At 40.1% G+C, this 22,827-nt stretch overlaps 2 protein-coding genes across 8 annotated transcripts in view; one reads left to right on the top strand and one right to left on the bottom strand.

Annotated features, from left to right (window-relative positions):
- LOC100703578 (nuclear factor 7, ovary) overlaps positions 1 to 22,827 on the bottom strand; it is a 972,198-nt gene that overhangs the window by 38,414 nt on the left and 910,957 nt on the right. The gene's annotated exons all lie outside the window — the stretch shown is intronic.
- LOC109196427 (scavenger receptor cysteine-rich type 1 protein M130) lies at positions 1,387 to 12,209 on the top strand. Of its 3 annotated transcripts, none has more exons than XM_025905783.1 (6): positions 1,387 to 1,571; positions 3,213 to 3,245; positions 3,345 to 3,629; positions 4,929 to 5,252; positions 5,333 to 5,629; positions 11,367 to 11,658. In XM_025905783.1, the coding sequence occupies exons 1-6, from the start codon at positions 1,520 to 1,522 to the stop codon at positions 11,522 to 11,524; spliced, it is 1,149 nt and encodes a 382-aa protein (XP_025761568.1). In that variant the 5' UTR covers positions 1,387 to 1,519; the 3' UTR covers positions 11,525 to 11,658. The 3 variants fall into 3 exon arrangements, with proteins under 3 accessions (XP_025761568.1, XP_025761569.1, XP_019205973.1); XM_025905784.1 differs by lacking the exon at positions 11,367 to 11,658 and adding an exon at positions 12,172 to 12,209 and having other exon boundaries at positions 1,395 to 1,571; XM_019350428.2 differs by lacking the exon at positions 11,367 to 11,658 and adding an exon at positions 8,853 to 9,491 and having other exon boundaries at positions 1,395 to 1,571.

Below are 22,827 nucleotides of genomic sequence, written 5' to 3'. Positions count from 1 at the left end.
TTAGCTCTCTTTCTTTTTTCTCCCGGTGAAATACAGCAGCTGGACCTGATCAAAAATGCAGGGCGTAAAATTAAAAGGTTGTCAGAAAAATAAATACTCAAGTAAAATGCAGATACCTGAAGTACAGTCGAAAAGTATTTGAATTTGGTTACTTCCCACCTTTAGTTCTTGTCTCAGATGTTGGCGACCACAAAGTAATACCACTGTGACAAAATGCTGCCAATGTTTTTGAGTTTTAGTAAAAACTAAAATATTGACACAATTTTTTTTCTGCACAATGGATGCACCAAAACCATAATCTCAAATGTCTAAGTCATTTAAACAGTTTAAAAGGACCACTTACTACTTTATGCGGGTCAAATATTGTAAGAATGTCAAAGAATTAAAAAAAATTTGTAGCATTTTCTAAACATGAGCTGTATTTGCAGTTAAGTAACCCAACACACATATATTACACTTTGCTAATGAGAAGCAAAAGCTGCTCAAAGTGATAACAAAAATGGGCTTTTATGCCCTTTTCAACACATTTATATGTACATTTGCATTTATATTTGTCTAGGTATAGGAATAAAAAAAAAAGTCCCACCTGTAATGTAAATCATAACATGTATAGTCGACTAAAAAAACAAACAAATTTGTAAGGGAAAAAAAAAAAAAAAAAAAAAAGGTGCACTAAGCGGATTGCAGAAGTGCACACAACTTTAAACTAATATTTTATGCACACAGTTTTTGATTTAATTGCAGCATTCAGTCTTCTTGGGTTGTAGTCTAACAGCACACCTTGACATGGCAATATATGTCCACTTTTCCTTGCATAACAGTCTAAATTTATCAGATTACGAATCCATCTCTTCTGCATGGCGTGCTTTTTAGAAAATACGTTCCCCCCTTAAAGATTTGTTTTGTAATAGAAGTTAATAGGCTAAAGCTAACATCAAAGGTGGTACAAGCTTTGAACGATTTTTGACATTACAAAAACCAGGTATTTTAAGGGGTGTGTAAACTTATTCTATTCACTTAAAAAAAAGAATTGATAGCAGTCTCTTTGTAATAAACAAGCCTTTTATAACCTTTGACCCCTCACTGACTCACTCGTGCGCATACGTGTTCACTCTGTGCTACATATAGCATCATCAGCAGATTTGTGAATCGATCAATATGTTGTCTTGTTTACCCTCCCAGTCAGATCAGCACACACGTGCAGCTTCTGGTCTGCGGTCAAGTCACAGCAACAGAAAGAAGACCATTAACAGTAAGTAGGAAGAAAGATTCCTCCACTGATAGACTCCTGATTTGCAGAGACAAACTGGGAGAGAACTGGTCTGAGAGTGGACACCAGTACAAAAACTGTCTCATCCACTTCTTCCACAGGAAACATGGCTGACAAAAAAAAGGTCAATGTGTGCCAGAGATCTGAGAGATTCATCGAAACCAGACAGAGAGGCTTGAAGCTCCGCCTCCTCCTGTGTCAGGTATAAAAGTAAAGTACATGTGATGATCAGAGCAGAGAGATGTCGACATGGACATGAATCCCCTGCTGCTGCTGATGCTGCTGATGCTGTGGAGCTCAGGTAGGACACTAACATCACCACGACACACACATGCATCATGTAAAAGGATCAGTGAAGGAAAGAAAAAACTGCACTGTGACACTTCAACAGCTTCAATTTAGAATCGTTCAGACGTCAAAAAACAAAAGTCAGTTTTTAATCTGTTCACAGTCACTTTGACCTGCAGCCTCACATGCTTTAAAACTTTATTAACTATTCTACTGCAATCATTTAAGAGCCACAGTTATAATACTGAAAGGTGACTCTCTGTCATCTTTCTGCAGAATGACTTTAGTTTATGGGTTTATTTAAAAGGAACCAATAAGAATACAGCCCAGAGCTGACACAGCAGCGGTTTAAGTGATTTGAAAGAACAATAAAATGCCAATAAAAGTGCAACTGCAGTACCAAACCCTACAAACAGTTCACCACATCTAGTAATAACATTAGCATGTAATCTTCAAACTAGAAGAGTTTGTGCCTTTGAAAGGGTTAAACAGGTCATCATATTCCTGTTTTGTCTTTTTGGTGTATTTTGAAAATCCTGAAGCTGCTTCACTGACATTGCTGGGTTACATTTACCGTAATTCCCGGACTACAGAGCGCACCTGATTAAAAGCCGCATGCTCTAATTTTAGAAAGAAAATCAATTTTGTACTTGTACAGGGCGCACAGGATTTTAAGCCGTATGCGTTTCACCTGTAATATGAGATATTTACACAGAAATATTACACGTGAGGATTTTTAACTTTTAATTTAATCCATAAGGTAACATAAACGTCATGGTAAGATACAAAAATACATACTGCAAATGCTTTTTTTCCTTGAACAGCGCCTGTAACACGGCTACCTGTAAGTATACGTACGTATCAGTTACACACAAGTTACATTGCTTACGGTGTTTTTACAGAACAGTGCACAAACAACATTATAACGTCTCTTAACAACCGGTAAAAATACATACAATATATATATACTACTTATCAATTTTATCGGTCTACTCTTACCAGGCAAAATGTTTTTGGCAGCATGAAAAAAATGCATTAGCCGCACGTCAGTGTAAGCCGCAGTGTTCACAGTGTGGGGAAAAAGTAGCGGCTTATGACCCGAAAACTACGGTACCTGCTGCTGCAACATTTAGATTTTCAAGCTGAAGATTTCCTGATCTGATCCAAGAAATCATCCCACTGTCGCTGCAGAATGACACTTTACCTGGTGGCCTGCTGCACATAACTTATCAGGGGCTGAGAACATTCTGCTTTGATGCCACTGTGCAAACACAGGGGCGATCAATAACTGTTTGAGTCATTGATTGGCTCACTGCTAAATCGCTATTCAAAAAAGTCCATAAAAGAGACTTTATTAGTTATGTTTTTTTTTCTTTAGTCCCATGTGTTTAACAGTACTTAATTAGAGTCCCATTAAGCTCGACTTTTTTCTCTTTGTGCTGTATATTCAGCTGGAGGTTTCCTCCTATAAGGGGAAGAATTCCCACTGTCATCAGGTGCTTGTTCATAGCGAATCTTATGGGAATCCTATACTTTTCCCAGAGATTTTGAGGCTTGGAGATTTTTAGGTGAGGACATCTGAAGGATGCTGTCAAGACAAAAAAAAATAAAAAAATAACACAAGATGATGGTTATTCTCTCATTTTCTCCTCAGGACTCCAGGCTGAAGTGAAACACAATTCAACAGGTAAACAGAAAAATCAAAAAATAGTACCAAAATCAAACTCACTAGCAAATTTCACAAGGCATTTCCCCTCTTTACTGAAACTCTCTGCTTTCTGTTCAGAGTTTGTGAGGTTGGTGGGAGGAGCCAGTCGCTGTGCAGGCACACTGGAGCTGAAGCATCAGGGAGAATGGAGACCAGCCTTTATAGGAGGCTTTCACATGAAGGCAGCAGCCGCTGTCTGTGAACATCTGAACTGTGGCTTTGTTGTTTCTTTACGAATCATAGAGATGTCCTATTCCACATCTATGTGGCTACTTAGAGATGAATGTCATCCTTCTGATTATCATCTGCCAAGATGTGTACTGTCATGGGATGATTCTTCAGTCCGGGAGCTCACCTGTTCAGGTAAGCCAGACTGGTGACATTAGATGATGTCACCAGTCTGTGACATCGTCTAATGTTTCTGTTTCTCCTGTTTCTGCATCTTAGCTTGATGTAGAGTCACGCTTTCGTTTCTTTTCATATTTGTGGATTTTTATTTTGAGGTTTGTTTGTTTTTTTTTTGCTATTTTCTGTTATTTTATTGTTTTTAACTTACTTTCTGTACAGCACGTTGGTCCTGTGGTATTTTAAAGTGCTTTATAAATAAAATTGGATTTTCATCATGTCGTTAGAACTGTGAGTAAGAAGCGTGCTCACTTCATACAGGTCCTTTAAATACACTCCACAGCGCTTCTTGCAGACAATAACAGAACCTTTTAAAAGTAGTTGAAAAGCTACAGTCTCTGTTTGTCTGTGCATGTTAATCTCTGGCTCTCTTCCACAACCTGTCTTCCTCCCTTCACCTCCACCTGGTTGCAGCAGATGGCTGCACCTCCCTGAGTTAAACTGAATTTAAATTCATATCATGCCTAAAATTATGGCTGACTTTGCTCTGAGCACTACAGACAACTATTATTCTCCATCTCTCGCTAAACTTGGTGCTTTAGTGATGGCCTGTCCTGCCCAGTGTTTTTTTTTCTCTAATTAGCTGCTTGTATATTTAAAGTCCCTTCAATTCAGTTTTATTTATTTAGCACCAAATGGCAACAGTCACCTCAAAGCACTTTACATTGTACATAAAGACCATACAATAATACAGAGAACACACCAAAAATCTGACAATTCACTAGGAGCAAGTGCTTGGTAAGAGAGAGAAGAAGAAACTCTGTTAACAAGAAGAAACCTCTGGCAGAACCAGGTCAATGACAAGTAACATGCTGTGGAAGAGAGCCAGAGAGCAGTAGTATCTCATAATTATGTCTTGATGCATCATCAGGGTATGTTTATCCCAAGTGACTTCTTCAGTCTCATCAGTCAGCTGAAACTGAAGTCAGTTTGATAAGTGACAAAGCAATTCTTCCACTGAAAACGCTACGTCTAAGTGAACAGAATCAACCTTTTCAGGGTGTCTCATAATTAAATGCAGAGGGGTTTAGGTTCTTCTTCATATTTGTGCATATTTGTCACAGTTCAGTTGTATATTTTGCAACTTCTAAAGCTGATTTTTTGTTGTCTTTGTGCATGTTTGGTTTGGATTTAGTGGACGAACTCTGATTTTCACACTTTGAAAGTTTGAATCAGTGAAAAGTTGTTTGCTGACCTCTTCTTCTCGTGTCTGCTGTCTCTGATCTCTGTCTGTTGGATCTTCTCTGATCTCCTCAGACTCTGTGAGGCTGCTGAATGGGACCAGTCTGTGTTCAGGCAGACTGGAGGTCAACTACAACCAGTCTAACCAGTCCAAGCAGAGCTGGACCTCCATGTGTGAAGATCATTTTGACCAGCAGGATGCAGAGGTGGTCTGTAGGGAGCTTGGCTGCGGGCCTCCCTCAGCCCTCCAGGGGGAGCTCTATGGAGATGTGGGGGCTCCAGTGTGGAGCAAAGAGTTCCAGTGTGAAGGCCATGAGTCTACTCTCCTGGACTGTAGGAGCTCAAACTCTACTAGAAACAGCTGCTCACCAGGCAAAGCTGTTGGACTCACCTGCTCAGGTAGAAGAGCAGCTGCAGCTTCGATTTGCTTCAAACTCACTTCATTTTTTTTTATTTATGACTCTCTGCTTTCTGTTCAGAGCCTATCAGGTTAGTGGATGGAGCCAGTCGCTGTGCAGGTACACTGGAAGTGAAAATAGGAGAGTGGAGACCAGTGCATACATTCCGCATGACCCTGAAGGAAGCAGCTTCTATTTGCCAACATCTGAACTGTGGCCCTCGTGTTTCTTTAAAACAGAAGCCCTCAGAAAGACCTCTGTGGGCTCCCAGACTTTACTGTGAAATTACTTATTTTTCTGCGATGGGGTGTTTAAAACACACAATCATTATCAGTTCATCATGGGCTTTTCCTCCAGTCCTGGTGCTCACCTGCTCAGGTAAGCCAATCTGTGACTTCATCAATTGTATAGCTAGAGGTGGGTGGAGCAGACAGACTTGAGTTCAGCAAATGTGCTTTTTGATAAAAGCTTCTGTTTTTGCATCTTTGCTGGATTTTATTGTTACTCTTTAGTTTCTCCTTGTATTAGTTTATTTTTATATATATATTTTTATTAAATTTTCTGCATCCATTTTTACAAAAGACAAGTTGAACAATGTGCCGTTTTCCTTTTGAAGAACATAAAACAATATGAAACATACACTCCCACCTCATAATTATAGGAGTACCAGTGGGTGTACAAAAAGAAAAAAGAAAGGGTCCAGTCTGATAATAGGAATAGTAAACCCTGGAGTACAAGATAACAGTTCCTGAGTGTACAGAGAGATGTGGAGAGTTTCAGAGCCCACACCCCCACACAGACACAGAAAAAACAAAAACACAGTCAAATCTGTAAGAGAAAACAAATATGTATAAAGTAGGTAAGTAGATACCATCATAAGGCGCAGGCACAATAGAGTCCATATACTTAAACATAAGATGAAATAAAATAGAATAAAATCTGAGCTGGCTAATTGGGAGCGTTGCGAGACCGCAAAGTCTGAACATGGTCAAAAAAGGGTTGCCAGATCTTAAAAAATTTGGCCATAGACCCATGCAGGGTGAATTTAATCTTTTCGAGTTTGCTAAAATGCAAAGTGTCTCTGATCCAGATTTCCCAGGATGGGGGAGAAGGGGATTTCCAACATAACAATAATCTGCGTCTTGCCAATAAGGTGAGAAACGCTACCAAATCCGCTTGGGGCGTCGGCAAGACAACTGTATCAGGAAGAACCCCAAACAAAGCAGTTAAGGGCACAGGTTGGAGGGTTAGCTGGATGATCTTTGATAAAGTCAGAAAAATATTAATCCAGTATTGTTTGAGGGATGAACATGACCAAAACATATGTATTAGAGAGGCAGGTCCTTGTATTATTTTCACAGATCAAATGAATGCTGTTTTTCTTCTGAAGCTCTGTCTGTTGTCTGAATGAGCTCCACCTGTCTTTATCCTCTCCTGCCTTAGTGATGGCCTTCCCTTCTCAATGTTTTCTTCTCTGATTAGCTCCTTGTGTACTTTAAAGGCCAGCCGTTTCATTAGTTAGCTTTCAGTTTCTGTTCACCACCTGCTGCTCTCCTCTTATCTCTGTTTTCCTCTTAGTGTGAGTTTCCTTTTCTGGATTTCCATCTTTTGTTCAGACTGAGTAACCTGCTGTATTCTGCTGCTCCAAGTGTCATTAAAACTCACTGAATATGTTAGAGTTTGTTGATTTGCCGCTGTATGAATAAAATTCAATTGGACCTGATTAAATTGGACAGATGAGAATTTCAGACGCTTATTGTAAATGAGTACGTTTACTTTCACATGTACCTCTAAGTAAGAAGTAAGAATCACTGTGATCCATGATGTCCTGTAACTCCAGATCTCAAGTTGACTGAAATGCTGTGATGGCATAAAGAAACACACAAACCTCAGCAAACTCAAACAATTCTGTAAAGAACAGTTCGCCAAAATTCCTACATAATTATGTGAGAGTCTGATAAACTCACAGATTAAACCATTATTGCAAGTCATTGTTGCTAAAGATGGATCTCTGTGCTTTCATGTCTCTGTAGATCAGGGGTGTCCAAACTTTTTTCGCTGAGGGCCACATACATAAAAATATAGGAGGGGCTGGGCCACTTACTAGAAATTAGGTATATAACCTTAACTTTACTGTATTAAAAATCATTTAAAAGTGGTCAAATGTGTTATATTGTTGAATATAATTAAAGACAAAACTGCCTTCATCACAGTTTTCCATAAATGGATCTTTATTGATTTATTCAGAAAAAGCTTTGGTAGCTCATTCTCAGAACAGCAGCCTCAGATTTCTTCTTAGAGGGAATATTTACAGCACAGAGAAAAAACAATAAAGGGGAAAATGGGACGGGTACATTTCAAGTTTGTTATTTAAGTTATTAGGCTTAGCAACACACCTATTAACGTTCGTTTGAAACGGTTATCAACATTAACAGACTGAACTGGACTTAATAACAGGAGTGCATATAATTTTAGTCAATTATTCTGGTGAGTATCAGCTGCGCTGGGTATGTAAATCGGGCCATCCAGCTGCGGTGCTGATCGTGGCAAAAATCCGGACAAATGTCACTTGACCAAGGAGCAAATCTGCATCAGATGAGATCAGCTGACTTGCGTGTGCGTGCGCTGTGCACAGCGGTGTGTACTCTGTGTGTTAACAAGAAAAACGCATGTAAGAAAGTGGTGCGCAAAAGCAGGGTAGTGACAGAATTGATGCGCATTATTGATATTTGAAGCATGTGTACCTGCACATTAACACACGGGTACTGTGGAAGATATTTTTACTCACCTAAAGTGCTCGTGCTCTCGTCCACTCCCCGCAAAGAAATTAGCAGCTGTGCGGCGTCTGTGGCATCGGTGCTCTCATCACATGCGATGGAGTAAAAATCAAAAGCACAGCTTTATCACACAGTTGCAGTTTAATGTTGGCTGACGAGTCTGACGTTGTTGAAGTCCTGCACTTTTTCCGGGCGCATTATTTCGGTCACTTTAACGAGGCAGTGTTTTATGAGGTCTCCATCTGAAAAAGGCTTGCCGTGTCTTGCGATGAGTTGGGCGACCTCATAGCTGCTATTGGAGCCCTTTCCTGGACAATTTGAGCACGAAAAAAAAATACTGTTGCTGACCCCGCAGGAGAGCTAGCATTTGCTTTAATTCTGCTCTCGCTCAGCACCAGTGTAGGATGCATAGGCCTGATGTTTGGTTTCATAATGACGTCGTAAATTATACTCTTTCATAACTGCCACAGTTTCAGCGCAGATCAAACAGATACACTTCCCCATGAATTCTTTGAAGAAATATTCACTCTCCCACCTTGTCTGAAATTTTCTGCATTCACTTTTTATCTTTCGCTTCTTTGGTTCTGCCATGTTTAGTAACTTGAGAGTAAATTTCTTCTGTGATTGTCCTTTTTGGTGGAGCAACTGCCTTGATCAACAGCAGCTCCCCCTGGTGTTAAAACTAAGAAGTGCAATACACTCAAGCAAAAGTTGGAGTGCGGGCCATATTCTATTCAATTTATAAAATTACTTGCGGGCCAATTAAAACTGGACCGCGGGCCGCAATTGGCCCGCGGGCCGGACTTTGGACATGCCTGCTGTAGATAAATGGTGGACAGCTCCATAGTAGATGGTAAAACTCTGGCCTGGTGGACTGTAACCTGTCAGCTGACACACTAGCAACCATTAGTTCAGTCAGAGATTTAACTTTTTTTGCTTTAAACAGTCTTCAGCTGTATTGATTCTACATTCAATGAGATTCTAACTGAATGCATCATGGGAAATCTACAACAATCGAGGCCTGTTATAGCCTAACTAAGGGAGGATTCAAACGGAGAAGGAAAGTTTTAAGTCTAATCTTCAATGTAGTGAGGGAGTGTAGAGGCCAAATCCTTGCGTTGCGTTTGAATGGTATATTTTTATTTTCTTTGTACTGTCGATTTTCACTTCAGTGGATTAGTTGGGAGTAATAAGGATCATTTTCTGCAGAAGCACAGGCTTATAACCAGCTGTGTGTGAACGTTCATCCTGTTAGGGTCAGTTAATCCATCCAGTGGAAAGATATCCTGAACATGCTGATCTCGCCGCGTGGTACACAGGACACAGCAGATGGACTGCTTTTTACCCCCATGATTAATATTCACAATGAAAATATTAGATTAGAATCCAGAAGTCTGTACAATCTGTTTCATAGTTTCTAACAAGTATAATCTCTTTTAATAAAGATTATGTGTGTATACACAGGCCATGCTGATTATTGAAAAGAAACACCACAAACAGATTTCAATTTTTATTCTAATAATCACAAATATCACATAAAGACTCCAAAACTAACAGGCGTTAAAAGGTGTGTTTAAAATAAAGATAACTGAATCTTTTTAGAAGCAGGCTAGATGTTCATTTGAGTATAACGCAAATGAACATAAAGGATTAAATATCCAATAGATATAACCTAAATTGAGTCTGGAGTTTGACCTCCGACAGGTGAACATTAGCGAGAGTTATGCAAGATCTGTAACAACTTGACCACCTTTTGCACACATTGAAAGAATAAGCCACTAAATTCTAAATAATATTAAAAGCATAGCTGGTGACAGACACAGAGTATTTGAAAAGATAAAGTAGACTTTGGGTCCACACATGTCCAAATGCCTGCGTGTAGGCTTGGTTGGTATTGAGAAACGGCCACTCTATCAGGCCAAAGCTCGGTCATCATCAAACCATCATTAAATAATTTATTAAATGTGTTAATAATTACTAAAAATAAATAACCACTTAATTATTACATTAATTGTTTAATTGAATAATTAAAAATATAGAATGTTTTAAATTAAATCATAAGATTAACTATTTAATAAATTATTAATATACTGGTCAAACGTTTTAGAACACCTTAATTTTTCCAGTTATTTATTGCATACCAAGTCATTCAAGTGCAATGAATAGCTTGAGATGGTACAAAGGTCAGATGTGAACTGCCAGAGGTTAAAACAAAGGTAAGGTTACCCAAAACTGAAAAATAATGTACATTTCAGTATTATACAAGAAGGCCTTTTTTGGCCTAACAAACTGTGTTAAAAATTTAAAGCTGCTCTACAGCAACGGTGGTTGATAAAGCCTCGAAAGCTGGTGCTACTAGTTCCTACAGCTGTTCCAACTTTTCTAGATTACTTGCAACTCCATCTGTCTGCATAAAATCAGTTTTGGAACACACTGTGTCAAGGTGTCAGTGAGTACAGTTTCCATCACCATGAAAAGGCTCTAGGGCAAACTGTGACAGAAAGACGTCTGGCAGACCCAAATCCACAACTGAATCAGAGGACAAGTTTCTGAGAGTTAACAGCTTGTGTGATAGGCGGCTCACGGGACAACAGCTTCAAGCACAGCTTAATAGTGGTCGTAATGGGATGGAAACATCTCTGCCGACTCATCTGAACAACAAACTGGACTGGTCTCATAACACAGACGCCCTCTACAGGAAAGGGCAGAGCAGACTGTACCTGCTGCGGAGACTCGTTTGGAGTGGAGGGCCCACTCCTGAAGACCTTCTATGACTCTGGTGGCCTCAGCTATCTTTTACGGTGTGGACTCTGCCAGGGATAGGAAGAGACTGAACAGGCTGATCCGAAGAGACATCTCTGTTCTAGGATGCCCTCTGGACCCAGTGGAGGTGGTGAGTGACAGGAGAATTTTGGCTAAGCTGTCATCCCTGTTGGACAACATCTCCCACCTCACGCAGGAGACTCTGACAGCACTGAGCAGCTCCTTCAGTGGCTGCGGCACACACGGTGTGGGACAGAGAGATTTCACAGGTCTTTTGTCATGGTCCCTGTGCCTCATCAGCTGATCCTGTATTAGGCAACATGTGTTTTGTTGTTTTTTTTGCTCTCTCTCTCTCTCTCTCACCTGCTGGGGTGGTGCTCATTATGGGCTCCCGCCCCTGGCCCACGCACCTGCTGCCTATCTGGGTGATCGCAAGGCCTACTTAAGACTGCAGCACTGTGTTACTCATCGCTGGATCGTTGAGCTATCAGCGTCAGTCACTCAACCGTTAGTGAGTTAAACTCTGTAAAGATTGTTTCCGTCTGTTCGCTGTTAACACTAGTTTCTGTGTACAGATCTACCCCGGACCTTTCCCTGCCTGCCTGTTACCATGTGGACGAGTGAGTGGATTTGTGAAAGAAGAGAGAGCCTTTGGAGTGTGTCTGTTTCCCATCCTTCCCCTTACATGCCCTGGAGCCCTGGACCTCCCTCCCCTCCCTCCAGTACGTTGTAAATAGTTTCACCTGGTGTCGTTTGTATAAATAAACTGACTATTACCCCTGCAAGGATCTCCGGTCTGTGCCTGAGTCCGTTAACTAAAACCTGACATCTTTCCTCCCCACTGCTGTCAGACTCTACAACAAAGACTTCAACTAATCAAACACACACATCCACACATGTGCAATAGCAATAACACAGAGTGCAATACTTTTTTCATGATAAAGTTGTATTTTTACTCAGTTGTATATAGCATTTGTATTCTATTTTTATCCTATTGTATATTTTATTCTATTTATTCTACTGTATATAGTATTTTATTTTATTCTATTCTGTACAGTTGTGTACTGTATTTATTCTTTTTGTATTCTAATTTTTGCTTCATAACTTTTGCACTGTCCACTTCCTGCTGTGACAAAACAAATTTCCCACATGTGGGACTAATAAAGGTTATCTTATCTTATCTTAACAAGCAAGTCTCAGTTTCAACTGTGAAGAGAAGATTTTGAGCAGCAGGTTTGACAGGACGAGTTGCAGCAAGAAAGGCACTGCTAAGATGTCAAAATAAGACTTTCCAAGACCATGAAACACTGCCATAGGACTGCTGAAAACTGTAATACTGACTCGTGAATCAAAATTTGAAATCTTTGGTTTATCACGCAGGTTCGTTGTACGCGGTTGAGTAGGCGAAAGGAAGGTTTCACAGTGTGTGGCATCAACTGTCAAACACGGAGAAGGAAGTGTGACGGTCTGGGGCTGTTTTGCTGGATCCAGGGTCGGTGACTTGTACGGAGTGTTCATCTGTTACATCTACCAAAGGTGGCGACTTTGATGAGTCAGAAGCTTAGAATACATTTTGGTCTATAAATTGATTCCATGATTTCGTTTTTTAACTACAATTGCTTATTTGTACTAAAGTGGTATGACTCATTAAACTACATAATTTTCAAGAAAAAACTGAAAAAATTTGGGTGTTCTAAAACTTTTGACCGGTAGTGTACTTTATTAATTCATTCCAAATTAGTTATTTAATAAAACATTTAATTAACTATTAATGATGTTTTTATTTCATTAATTTTGGGACCCTCCAACTGTAGTGAATGCATAAAAATAAGGCTTTTAAATCTTTAACTGTCTCTTGAAAGGGATCATTCAAATTCATATTAGGCAAGGTTTGGGAGACTTATGGCCCCATTTATGGCTGCCATTGTTATAGGTATCAGTCTAAGCAGAAACTGGACATACACAAAGCAATGCTTTGTTGCTTGTTGTCCACACTTTAATAAGTCAGCAGAGGTTGCTGTCACAGTGAAACAGAACTATTGATCTCAATAAACTGCATAAAGACAAAGCCTGTGTGGTCTCTTACATAGAAGGACAATAACGATGAATCCAAGCTTATCGTTAAAATTTCAAGATGAATCACAAAATTATTGAGCAGATCAGTAAAATAATTTCTACCAAACTACAATTGCAGTTGAACAAATCAGCTGTTGGAGGAACTACTCGTTTGGCTCTCAGCGAAGGCGGTTTCACTTTTCTCCTCTCCTGCCCTTATCTTCCCTGCTTAGCTTCTTATGTCCTTGTCTCGTGTTTTTTATTTTTCCCTGGAACACTTTCTCACAGTCTGTTCTCTAAAACCTAATAGAGGAATTATGGATTTGGTCAACTGGTCTCTGAATGCAATTGACACCCCTTCAATGAGAAGTCTGAGCTTGGGTGAGCCTGAGTGCTGAAGATATCTACCTATTTGGAACCATGGTAACAGGGTTCTTGCTGATCGGAGCTGGCTTGGCCCTGGCTTATCGAAGAATTAAGGAAGTGGAACCGCCTGTTCAAACCCCCACAAGGCTGCCCGCTGGGATTGAAACGATGGGACGAGGCGTGAGTTTCTCAAAATGGGCTCATTGAGTGCAGCACGGATGAGATCTTGGAGAACCGCATGGCTGCCGTGAATACTCAGACAAGACCTCTGAGTGCAAACTGATTACATCTGGAGGGGCTCGCTCGGAATAACACCTCTGGGTTCAAATTGGATCACATCTTGGGAAGCGCACCGCAATCGTGAGTTCTCAGAACTGCTCTTTAACCACAAGAATGACAACATCACGTAACGTAAGTTTGATAACATCATAGAAAGCTCACGGTTCTCCAACGGGAGATTGAGAGACCAGTGTTGGACTGTTAGAACAGCTTTGAAATTCATATGAGTTGTTCGCACTAAAGTAAAAACCATCATCACTTCATGCGGAGACCCCTTCGGCGCCAGCTGCGGTCTCAAGGCTGGAGCTGAACAACAATGTGTTTAGACTGTTCTTCCCATTCCATGCAAGGCCACCTGGGTTGGCTGGTAGACTGTTTACTTAGCCTGGCAGGGTGAAGGACACTGAACTATGGACACGCACACACATACACTTACACTAATAATCACTCACTCTCCCCCCTCCCCTTCCAACGCCTTCGATGCTTGACTCTTCTTGGGGAACACGAGGCGGGTCTGGGCCCGCGCTGGAGAGTCGGCGCAGTGGCAGGATGGTTGCTGTGTTGCCTAGGATTACTCCTCATCCCCTACCCAACCCTGTTGCTGGTCACGTGCCCCATATTGTTGTACTGTGGACATTTATGTGCTTTTCTGTGCAGAGGAGTTTTTTTGTTTCCTGTTCTCATGCGTTCCTCTTATAGCCCAGCATGAGTAGAGGTCTCTTTTTTTCCTCTTGTATTTTCCCATTATAGTGTACATTTCAGTGGTTTTCTGTAATGCAACCGTTCTCTGACTTGTATCCCCATGTGATGTCTGTGTTGTGTGTGTATGGTCGGGGGGCGGGTTCATTCCACTGCAGGGAAACCTGCCATTGCATGTGGTGAATAAAATTCGAACATGAACTTGAACTTTACACTCTGAAATATTGAAAGATTTAATGCAGGGGTCCCCAATCCCAGTCCACGAAGCACGTTGTCCCTGCAAGTTTTAGATGTGTCCTTGATCTATCGCAGCTGATTTAAATAGATAAATTACCTTCTCAACATGTCTTGAAGTTCTCCAGAGGCCTGGAAACAAACTAATCATGTGATTCAGGTGTGTTGACCTCGTGGACCGGGATTGGGGACCCCTGATTTAAAGGATGAGACAGCTCAGCACAGCATGTCATTAACTTCACACATGAAGTGGTTCAGTCCAGTCAGACTTCAGTTTTGCAGTCACCGTCTTCATCCTGCTTCTTTGACTGGTCGTCACGGTGACTCTGGACTTTCCTCCAACGAATCCTGAAGTCTGTCAGTCCTTCTGACAGCATGAGGCCTGACAGCTGGACAAAATGTGCAGATGATGAAAAACATGAAGCATAGTTTGAACTTGTGTCAAGTTTGTGTTGGTGACTGAACTGCTGACCTGCTGTGAAACCTGCTGCTGGATCTCTGTGCTGTGCATGTCTGCCTCTGACTGAAGCTTCATTTTCACCACTGTTTGCTTTGTCACTGCTAAAAATGAACCACATATAACAACACAAACATTAGTGTTTTACATGATGACAGGATCTTACAGTGTTTGCATTCTGGACCTCACCTGTGAAGCAGAAAAAATATTGTATGTAGTCACAGGAGCCATCAGCCCATTCCCCTGTCATTAAATAAAACGCTCCACAGTTCTCAGGTGGATAATAGTTATTAGGCTGATAAGACATCCAGTTTGTGAATGTGGAGGTTGTGTTGTCAGACCAGGAGGCCCAGGGATCCATGTAGAGACCAATCCACACATACTGAACTGTTGATCCATTCAAAGTGAGCGTGATGTTGAATTTCTCCTCTTTGTTTCTTATACTGGTCAGGTCTGTGTGGTATGTCCTGCAGTACGACTGAGCCGCTGACCAGGTTTGGTTCTTCATCACTAAGATGTAACTTGTACTGCTGGCTGTGAAAGGTTAAAAAGAGATTCTTTCTTTTAAATAAGTAAATTATGAGTCACATAAAACTGTATAAATAAATTATGGCAACAAATCTTTTTTCCTACCATTGTAACACAGGAAAGGGTAAGAATCTCCACAGGGTCTATCATTCATCTGTGTTTGTCCCTGAAGAGCCACACAGTATTCCTTTGCATTTACACAGTCTGGTTGGCCGTTAGCCCAGATCAGAAATTCATGTGTACTGCCAACATAAAAAAGTTTTCCCTCCATGGACCACTTCCAGCTGTAACGATCATCGTAGAGCCCTGTCCAAGCCCAGTTATCAATATTTTGCGCCATTGTCACAAGCAGTTGGTTGATGTTGCTGTTGTAGATGGTGACCAAGTCAGTGAAGTGTTCTCTGCAGTAACTCTGAGCTTCGGTCCAGGTCATCATCTGGTTCACAAAGTGGTATTCTCTGGAGTGGGGAGGAAGAGTGGAAAGTCCTCCTGAGAAAAATGAGACAAAGTCTTTTTATCTGTGAAACTGGCTTATAGATGGATCAATAACAATTAAAGTCTACAAAAATTAAAATTAAATCTGAGTAGTCACACTGTAGAAATTCAAAGAGTGGTGGGAACTGAACTTAAGTAGAACTTTCAGGTATATGTACTTTACTTGAGTATTGTACTTTGGATTCCTGCATTTTCAGTGAATTTTGGTCTGACAGTGAAAAAACCTGCAGCATCAGAATCTGTGAGATGTCGGCTTTCAGCACCCAATGCCATATCTGCGTATCCGCGTATCCGGTGTTTTTGCAATCTGTTTACCTGCTCTCATTTGCTGTTTTACTTGTTTGGTGGTTGTTGAAATTGTTTTGTAAGCTTTAACCTGAGATTCTGATATTTGTGGCAAATTAGATTTATATGTAAAAAAAAGGATTTAATCAATCGATATCACCTTATTCAAACTCAAATTGATTTGAATCAGGAAATTCATTTTTTAAACCCACCCCTAAAATACGCCATCATTGTGAGATTTGTTAAGAGAAAATTGGTAAAAATGGTAGTGGTGGGAGGATCGATCTGAATATAAGTTGTGTCAATACCAAGTCTGCATCATATCGGATTGATACTAGCCCGGCGAGATCGATATTTTACTTTAAGTTCCGCTCTTGTGTGCAATGCTGTGGTTTTGGCAAAGACAAAAAGGTAGGTCACTGGACTTGCTGCTCCTCTGTCAGTGCAGAGCAGGCACACTTTGGTTTCACTGATGTGACTTAGACACTTTGGTGGTTGTTAAGATGTTTACATATTATTTATACTATTTACTACTGTTTAATATTTAATAATTGAAAAGGAAACATTCCAAAAACCATATGAAAATTAATTGAGATTTAGCAATTCAAGGACACATCCACCTTATTTATTGAAAAGTATCAGTATCGGTATCAGAGATACTGGTCCGTATTTACGTGTTATTGGATCGATACCAAAACATGCAGTATCGCACACCACTAAAAGATGCACCGAAGAAAAAAAAAAGTCTGATGGGATCCGATGACAGGGAAAAATTAAAAATACATGGACTACAAACTATAAAGTATTCATTAATCTCAATGGAATGCCAGAAGAAGCCAAAATCTTGGTCATCAGAAACACTGATGAGCTGAACAAATACTGATGCTCATCTTACACTGGAGCTATGAGTACAGATGTGAATACAACTTTCGTAAAGATCGGTAAAATACCCTGTAAAACTGGGGATAAACACCACTTCACAAATTACAGGCCTGTTTCTTTACGACCACATTTCTCCAAAATCCTAGAAATCCTATTTACTAAATGATTAGACAAATTCTCAGATAAACTAAAAACATTCTGACAGACAGTATGGATTTAGATCAAAAAGATCAACATCATTAGGAATAAATCGAGGAGATTACAAATGCTATAGATAAGATAGAATATTTCTTGATTTTAAGAAACATTTAATATAATCAACAATGCATTTAGTTTCAGTTTAGGTTCAACTTCTTATGTTCTTGTTCATTTAGTCAGTTCCCTTTTGTGCCTTCAGGCGTAGTCTGTCATGTCTCTTGTGCATGTTAAGTTCTGTCTCCATGATTATTTCTCTTTTTCCAAATCGTGTCTCTGGCGCCCTCTGTTCCCTGTGTTCAGTCAGTCCGTGTCTTAGTGTGTGTCTCATGTTTCCTGTTTAATTTTGATAGTGCCTGAGTTCAGTTTTGCTTCATCTCATTGAGTCTAATTACTTTCAGGTGTTTACCCTCCTGTTTCCCACACTCTTGTTATCCTCCATGTATATAAGTCCTCTGTCTTCCTTTGCTTGTCATTGTGTTGTCCCACATTGCTGTTTCTCTCCCCCATGGTTCTTGTTTTCAGTCGTGTTTCTAGCCAGCTCCAGATGCCTAGTTTGTCTTTTTCTAGTTTCCAGCTTCCCAGTTCTTAGTTTGCTATTTTAAGTTAGGTTTTATATTGTATCCGTTGTTTGAGTTTTGTACAGTTTTAAAGCTGCCTCTTTTCATTATCCCCGCTTGCCACACAGCTCAACTTTCACAGAACGATGCGACTGAAGCGATTTTCAGTAAAACTTCTCACCTACCCCTCGAATCCCTGGGACACACAAACTCCTCCACCAGGATAAGGTCATGTTTCTATTACCATGCAGTAATATCATTTTATTAATATAGCATAGCGTTCAATTAGCTTTGTACAAAAATAAATGTCCAAAACATTCTCTAAAAAACGATTACTTTCTTACTCTGAGTACATTTTACAGCCTGTACTTTCTGGCTTTTACTTTAAGTTGAATCAGTACCGTATTTTTTGGACCATAAGGCGACCTGGATTCTGAGGCGCAACAGGCAGATCAGTCTTCATCCAACTCATTCACCATAACACTCAACATTGTTCAGTTGTAACACATAAAATACAGTTCAATACACTCACTTTTTCAGTTCCTTCCTCTTCCACAAATCCATCTATTTCTTCATCTTCGCAGCTGCTCTATTCCCATGTTCTACTGCGTGACTGATAGCCTTGAGTCTGAAATCCGCTTTGTAAGCGTCTCTTAACAGGTGCCATTTTAGGGTCCTTATACACACAATACGGTAATATTATGTTGAAGCACAGTACGTATTACTCCGTGAGGCTCCTGACTACGGTAGTCGTCATGCTCCAACAATCAATCAAGCGGTGCGGCTTCGTAGCTTACCGAAGTCATACTAAACATTTTGGCAGAATTTTGAGTGCCGTGTAGCACATAAAATTGGTTTAAGGTCAGTAAGACCAACCAGAATGAATACATAAGATGCAGTGGATTATATGGCGTACTGTTGATTTTTGAGAAAATGACAGGATTTTAAGTGAAAAAATGAAAAATATGGTATTAAACTACTTTTTTACCACAAGCATCTGTATGTCAACATATGCACACAATCATCTAACAGACAATAATCATATTAGTTGAAACCTAGCCCCACTCTATCGTGTGATTTACTGAGGTCAGATGGCCCAGGATGTGAGTGGGTGTTAAAGCGTCTAAGAAAGGATCTCAAAACTGGATTATAGATGGCAGACAGTTGGTGTCGAAAGTCACCACCTGTATCCAAAGATGGTCGTTGGCTTGATAGATATAATATTATGTAGCTACAAAAAAGCCATTCAATGAATCAAAATCTAAATAAGACACAACAACAAACTCATATTTCAAAATGTATGCAGGAATTGTGGTATGAAAAGGTCCTTAATCTGTCCTTGATGTGTTATTAAACGCATTGTTTTTTGTTTTGTTTTTTTTACATGTAATCTAAAATGAAACAAGTGTTACTTAGTATATTTATTGGCTAAAGTTCCAAGAGTTAAGATATTAATATTACTGACCTGAGAGCAGCAGGATGAGCAGTAAACTGGTTTCTTCCATTCTTGGCTTCTCTATCATGGATATAGTCATCATGATTATTACTGTACCATATTTATTATTTAATGTTCCTTCTCTCCGGTTCTCTACGTTGCCAGTAAAAGAAGTTGTTAATAAATAGTTTAGTGTTCATTTACAAAATAATTGTATTCAGTACTTTTAGAATATTTTAATATTTAAATTTTCTCTATAATCCTTAAAAAGTTACATACACAAAACATCATAGTGTCTCTATTTCAAATTAATTCAATATCCAGTGAGATTAATAGAAAAAATAATGCTTGATAACTCACCCATCAATCTTCTCTTCATCTGTTGAGTGAAGGTGACTTTTAAAGAGGTCATTGTTTGATCTTTTCATATATTTTACTATCAAATGAGAATGAGGAGGGGAGTTTCAGTAGAAGTTATGGCAACAATCCATAATAGATGTTAGTAAATAATATTAATACATTAAGCTTATCAAAACTAAAACCCAATCTCAGGGAAATCTTACCGGGAAATAAAGTGCTTATATCATTTCGTTCTTTTAGCTCAAAGTCATTCGCCAAGTGGAGGTGGTGGTCACACTGTGAGTGGGTGACACTGACTATGAATCAGTACAGTCAGACAGTGGAGTAGCCATACAGATATAACGCCTCAAGTCCTAAAAGCATGGAGAAGCCTCTTCACTGACGAGCCTGGTTAACGAGAGAGATGAGTCGGGTGCGAAAGGTGCCAAATTCCACCATTCCCACCTGGGTGGAAACCTCTGGGGAAACAGAAACAGGACTAGACGGTGTGGAGACCTCTGGCAGAGACAGCGCTAGCCTGAGCTGTGCAGGGCACACAGTCAGCTCAGGCCGCTTCTCCAGATCAAGCCGTGCTGTCGTGTCTGTAGCTGGCTGGATAAGTTCACCTGAGCTCCAAGCAGACGATGGAGGAGACTGAGACGGCTGAACTCTCAGTGGAGACAGCTGCAGGACCTTGCTGGACAGGCTGCACTGGTTGCAGAGCTGGAATTTACATCTGCAGGCCAGGCAGTGGAAAGGAGGCTAGAGAACAGAACGACGTTGGCTGTGATAGAGAGCACTGGAAGCAGGGCTCCCTTTCAAAGAGAGGCCAAGGTGTGTTGGCTATCACAGCAGATGGATCAAGGTGAAGTGTGATGGATAAAAAGTCCAATGTTAGTGGATGTAATTAGTCCAGTCACCAGGGGAGACTGGAGACCAGGGATTGAAGTGTGTGAATGACTGCTCTCCAGTATTTCTGACTGGGCCTTTTCAGCCACTGTTTGCCCCACTATGAAAATCATGTCCTTCATATCCTTCCAATGTGTGGTTGTGTCGTTCTGTCATGTAGCGTTACTGTGGCAGGTGGGAAGAGGACCCAGCGCAGAAACAAAGGAGTGAACTCAAGAAGGCAGCTTTATTGAACTGTGGCAAACAACTGAGTACAAGAAAACAGAACCAAAAACTGGAATATAGAAACTAAGAACTAAGGAACTGAAAAACCAGAAACTAAGAAACTAGGAACAGACTCTGAAATAACCTGGAGAATGAGGAGCACGGAGAAACATACACAGCAACATAGAGAGGAAAATACACGTCGTAATTACTAAGCAAAACAATTACATTTTTTTTCTGTTATGCAGTGACAAAAGAGAAAGTGTTGCCTTTTGTTCACCCAGAGGCATGGAAGAAGGTTCTTTGGTCTGGCGTAAAAAGTAAGCTATCAAACTGTTTGCTGCCACAAAAAATTGTGTGCCAAAGGTGTATTTACTACATCCGGACCTAAAGGGGTTAAATGTATATGCAGTCACTCACTTTACATTATATATTTTCAATTTATTTGCTCTCTTTTTTTCAATTCTACTTTTACTTTGACATGGAAGAAGTGTTTTTCAGCTGATTTGTCTCAACAAAGTCAAATTATATTAACCATGATTTATTTTATTAAAGCAATAAAAGAGTAAAACATCCAAGGGGGTGTATATACATTTTATAGGCATTATGTTGTCTGTTCCTCGAACCACATATGAGCTTACCGCATTTGTTTCCTATTTTAATAACCTGATTTTACTAATGATATTCATGTTGGTGAGGGAGAGTCACCTTTTGGTAATCTTACCTAAGTTTCTGTAAGCTCTGAACTACATCATTTATAAAATTTGCTTTTTTAAACATGGGCACTGTCACTTGAGCAAAAATACCACTATTCGGTTTTGGGAGTTGCTCCACTTGCAAGTTTGTTTATTTGTCATTAAAAGTCTTTTAATTGTGAACATTATAAAAGGCCTTTCTATGTCTAGGACCTTGTATTATCTTGTGTACATTTGTTTCTCATTTTATTAACTTGATTTTCCTAATGATATTCATGTTGGTGAGGGAGAGTCACCTTTTGGTAACCTTGCTTCTTTAAGCCCTGACGCATATCATTTATAGAATTTTATCTATAAATGAAGGTCTATGAAGACCTAGAAGGTGGTGGTGGGGGGTGTCCAAATTAGCCAAATGGAAGTGTGGCAAATTTGTACAACTGTACTGGAGAAAGCTGTTTTTAGACTCTAGACTCTGCAGATAAGGGAATCTGCCAATATCAGGGTTAACTCCAGTGTTGTGGAAAAAATGAGCAGTGACTAACATGGTCCAGGAGCTTGTCTACCCAGGGCATGGGATAAGCCTCAAATTGTGACACTTCATTGAACTAGTCAACACAGAACTGTATAGACTCATCTTTCTTCACCACAAGAAATATGTGGCTACACCAGGTGCTGAGTGACTCTTTTATTATTCCCAGGTTTAGCATTTTGGCCAATTCCCTCTGAATAAGTTGTCTTTTATGTTCAGGTAACCTGTGAGGCTGTGATTGCACTGTCATATTGATGAGTGTTTTTAAAAACTATGTTCCAAGAGATTGGTACAGCCAGGCAGGGGGGGAAGACATATCTGCAAAACACTGTTGCAATGCTGCAATAGTTAAGTTAGGAAGTAGCAATGAATAAAGTTTATTCACAGTGACAGGGTATTTACAAGCATGAACGTTGTTTACAGTAACATATTAAATGTACGATGATGAGGAGAAAATGAAATCACAGAGCTGTGAGCGAGCGGGGAGGATTGGTGGCATTCTGGAGCAATCTAAGGGAGAAGGACAAAACAGAGTTAAGGGAATGACTCCGTAAACCAAGAGCAAAACGTATGCGGACGGGGAGAGTTGGAGAGCTTACTTGATACAACTGAAAATACAGATGCAGGCAGAGGCCTTCTGTAAAGACAGGTAAGGGCGAGGCAGATCTCAGTTCAGTAATACAAGTAATACAATCTCTAGAGCCACAGGCAGGCAAGCAAGCAGAGTGACAGGCTAGTGGAAGGGAACACAGGCAAGGAGACTGTCAAGCCAAACCAGGTGGTGAGCCCTGAGACAAATAAGTAAAGTGACGAATGGGCATTTGGTTCAGTACTTTAAAAATAAGCAGTATCTTTTAAGCTTGTGTGTACAATGGTTAGAGCAAATCACA

The sequence above is a fragment of the Oreochromis niloticus genome, linkage group LG3 (assembly GCF_001858045.2).
Source record: "Oreochromis niloticus isolate F11D_XX linkage group LG3, O_niloticus_UMD_NMBU, whole genome shotgun sequence".
NCBI classification, from domain to species: Eukaryota; Metazoa; Chordata; class Actinopteri; order Cichliformes; family Cichlidae; genus Oreochromis; species Oreochromis niloticus.
Note: the sequence above shows the minus strand (reverse complement) of the source record. Positions and strands in the feature narration are given on the sequence as shown.

What these genes read in the sequence shown, in the direction of transcription:
- LOC109196427 (XM_025905783.1), top strand. Translation starts at nt 1,520, where the DNA reads ATGGACATGAATCCCCTGCTGCTGCTGATGCTGCTGATGCTGTGGAGC. An exon ending in TGTTGGACTCACCTGCTCAG is followed by an intron (nt 5,253 to 5,332) that starts GTAGAAGAGCAG and finishes CTTTCTGTTCAG; the next exon opens with AGCCTATCAGGTTAGTGGAT. An exon ending in CCTGGTGCTCACCTGCTCAG is followed by an intron (nt 5,630 to 11,366) that starts GTAAGCCAATCT and finishes TTCTGTGTACAG; the next exon opens with ATCTACCCCGGACCTTTCCC.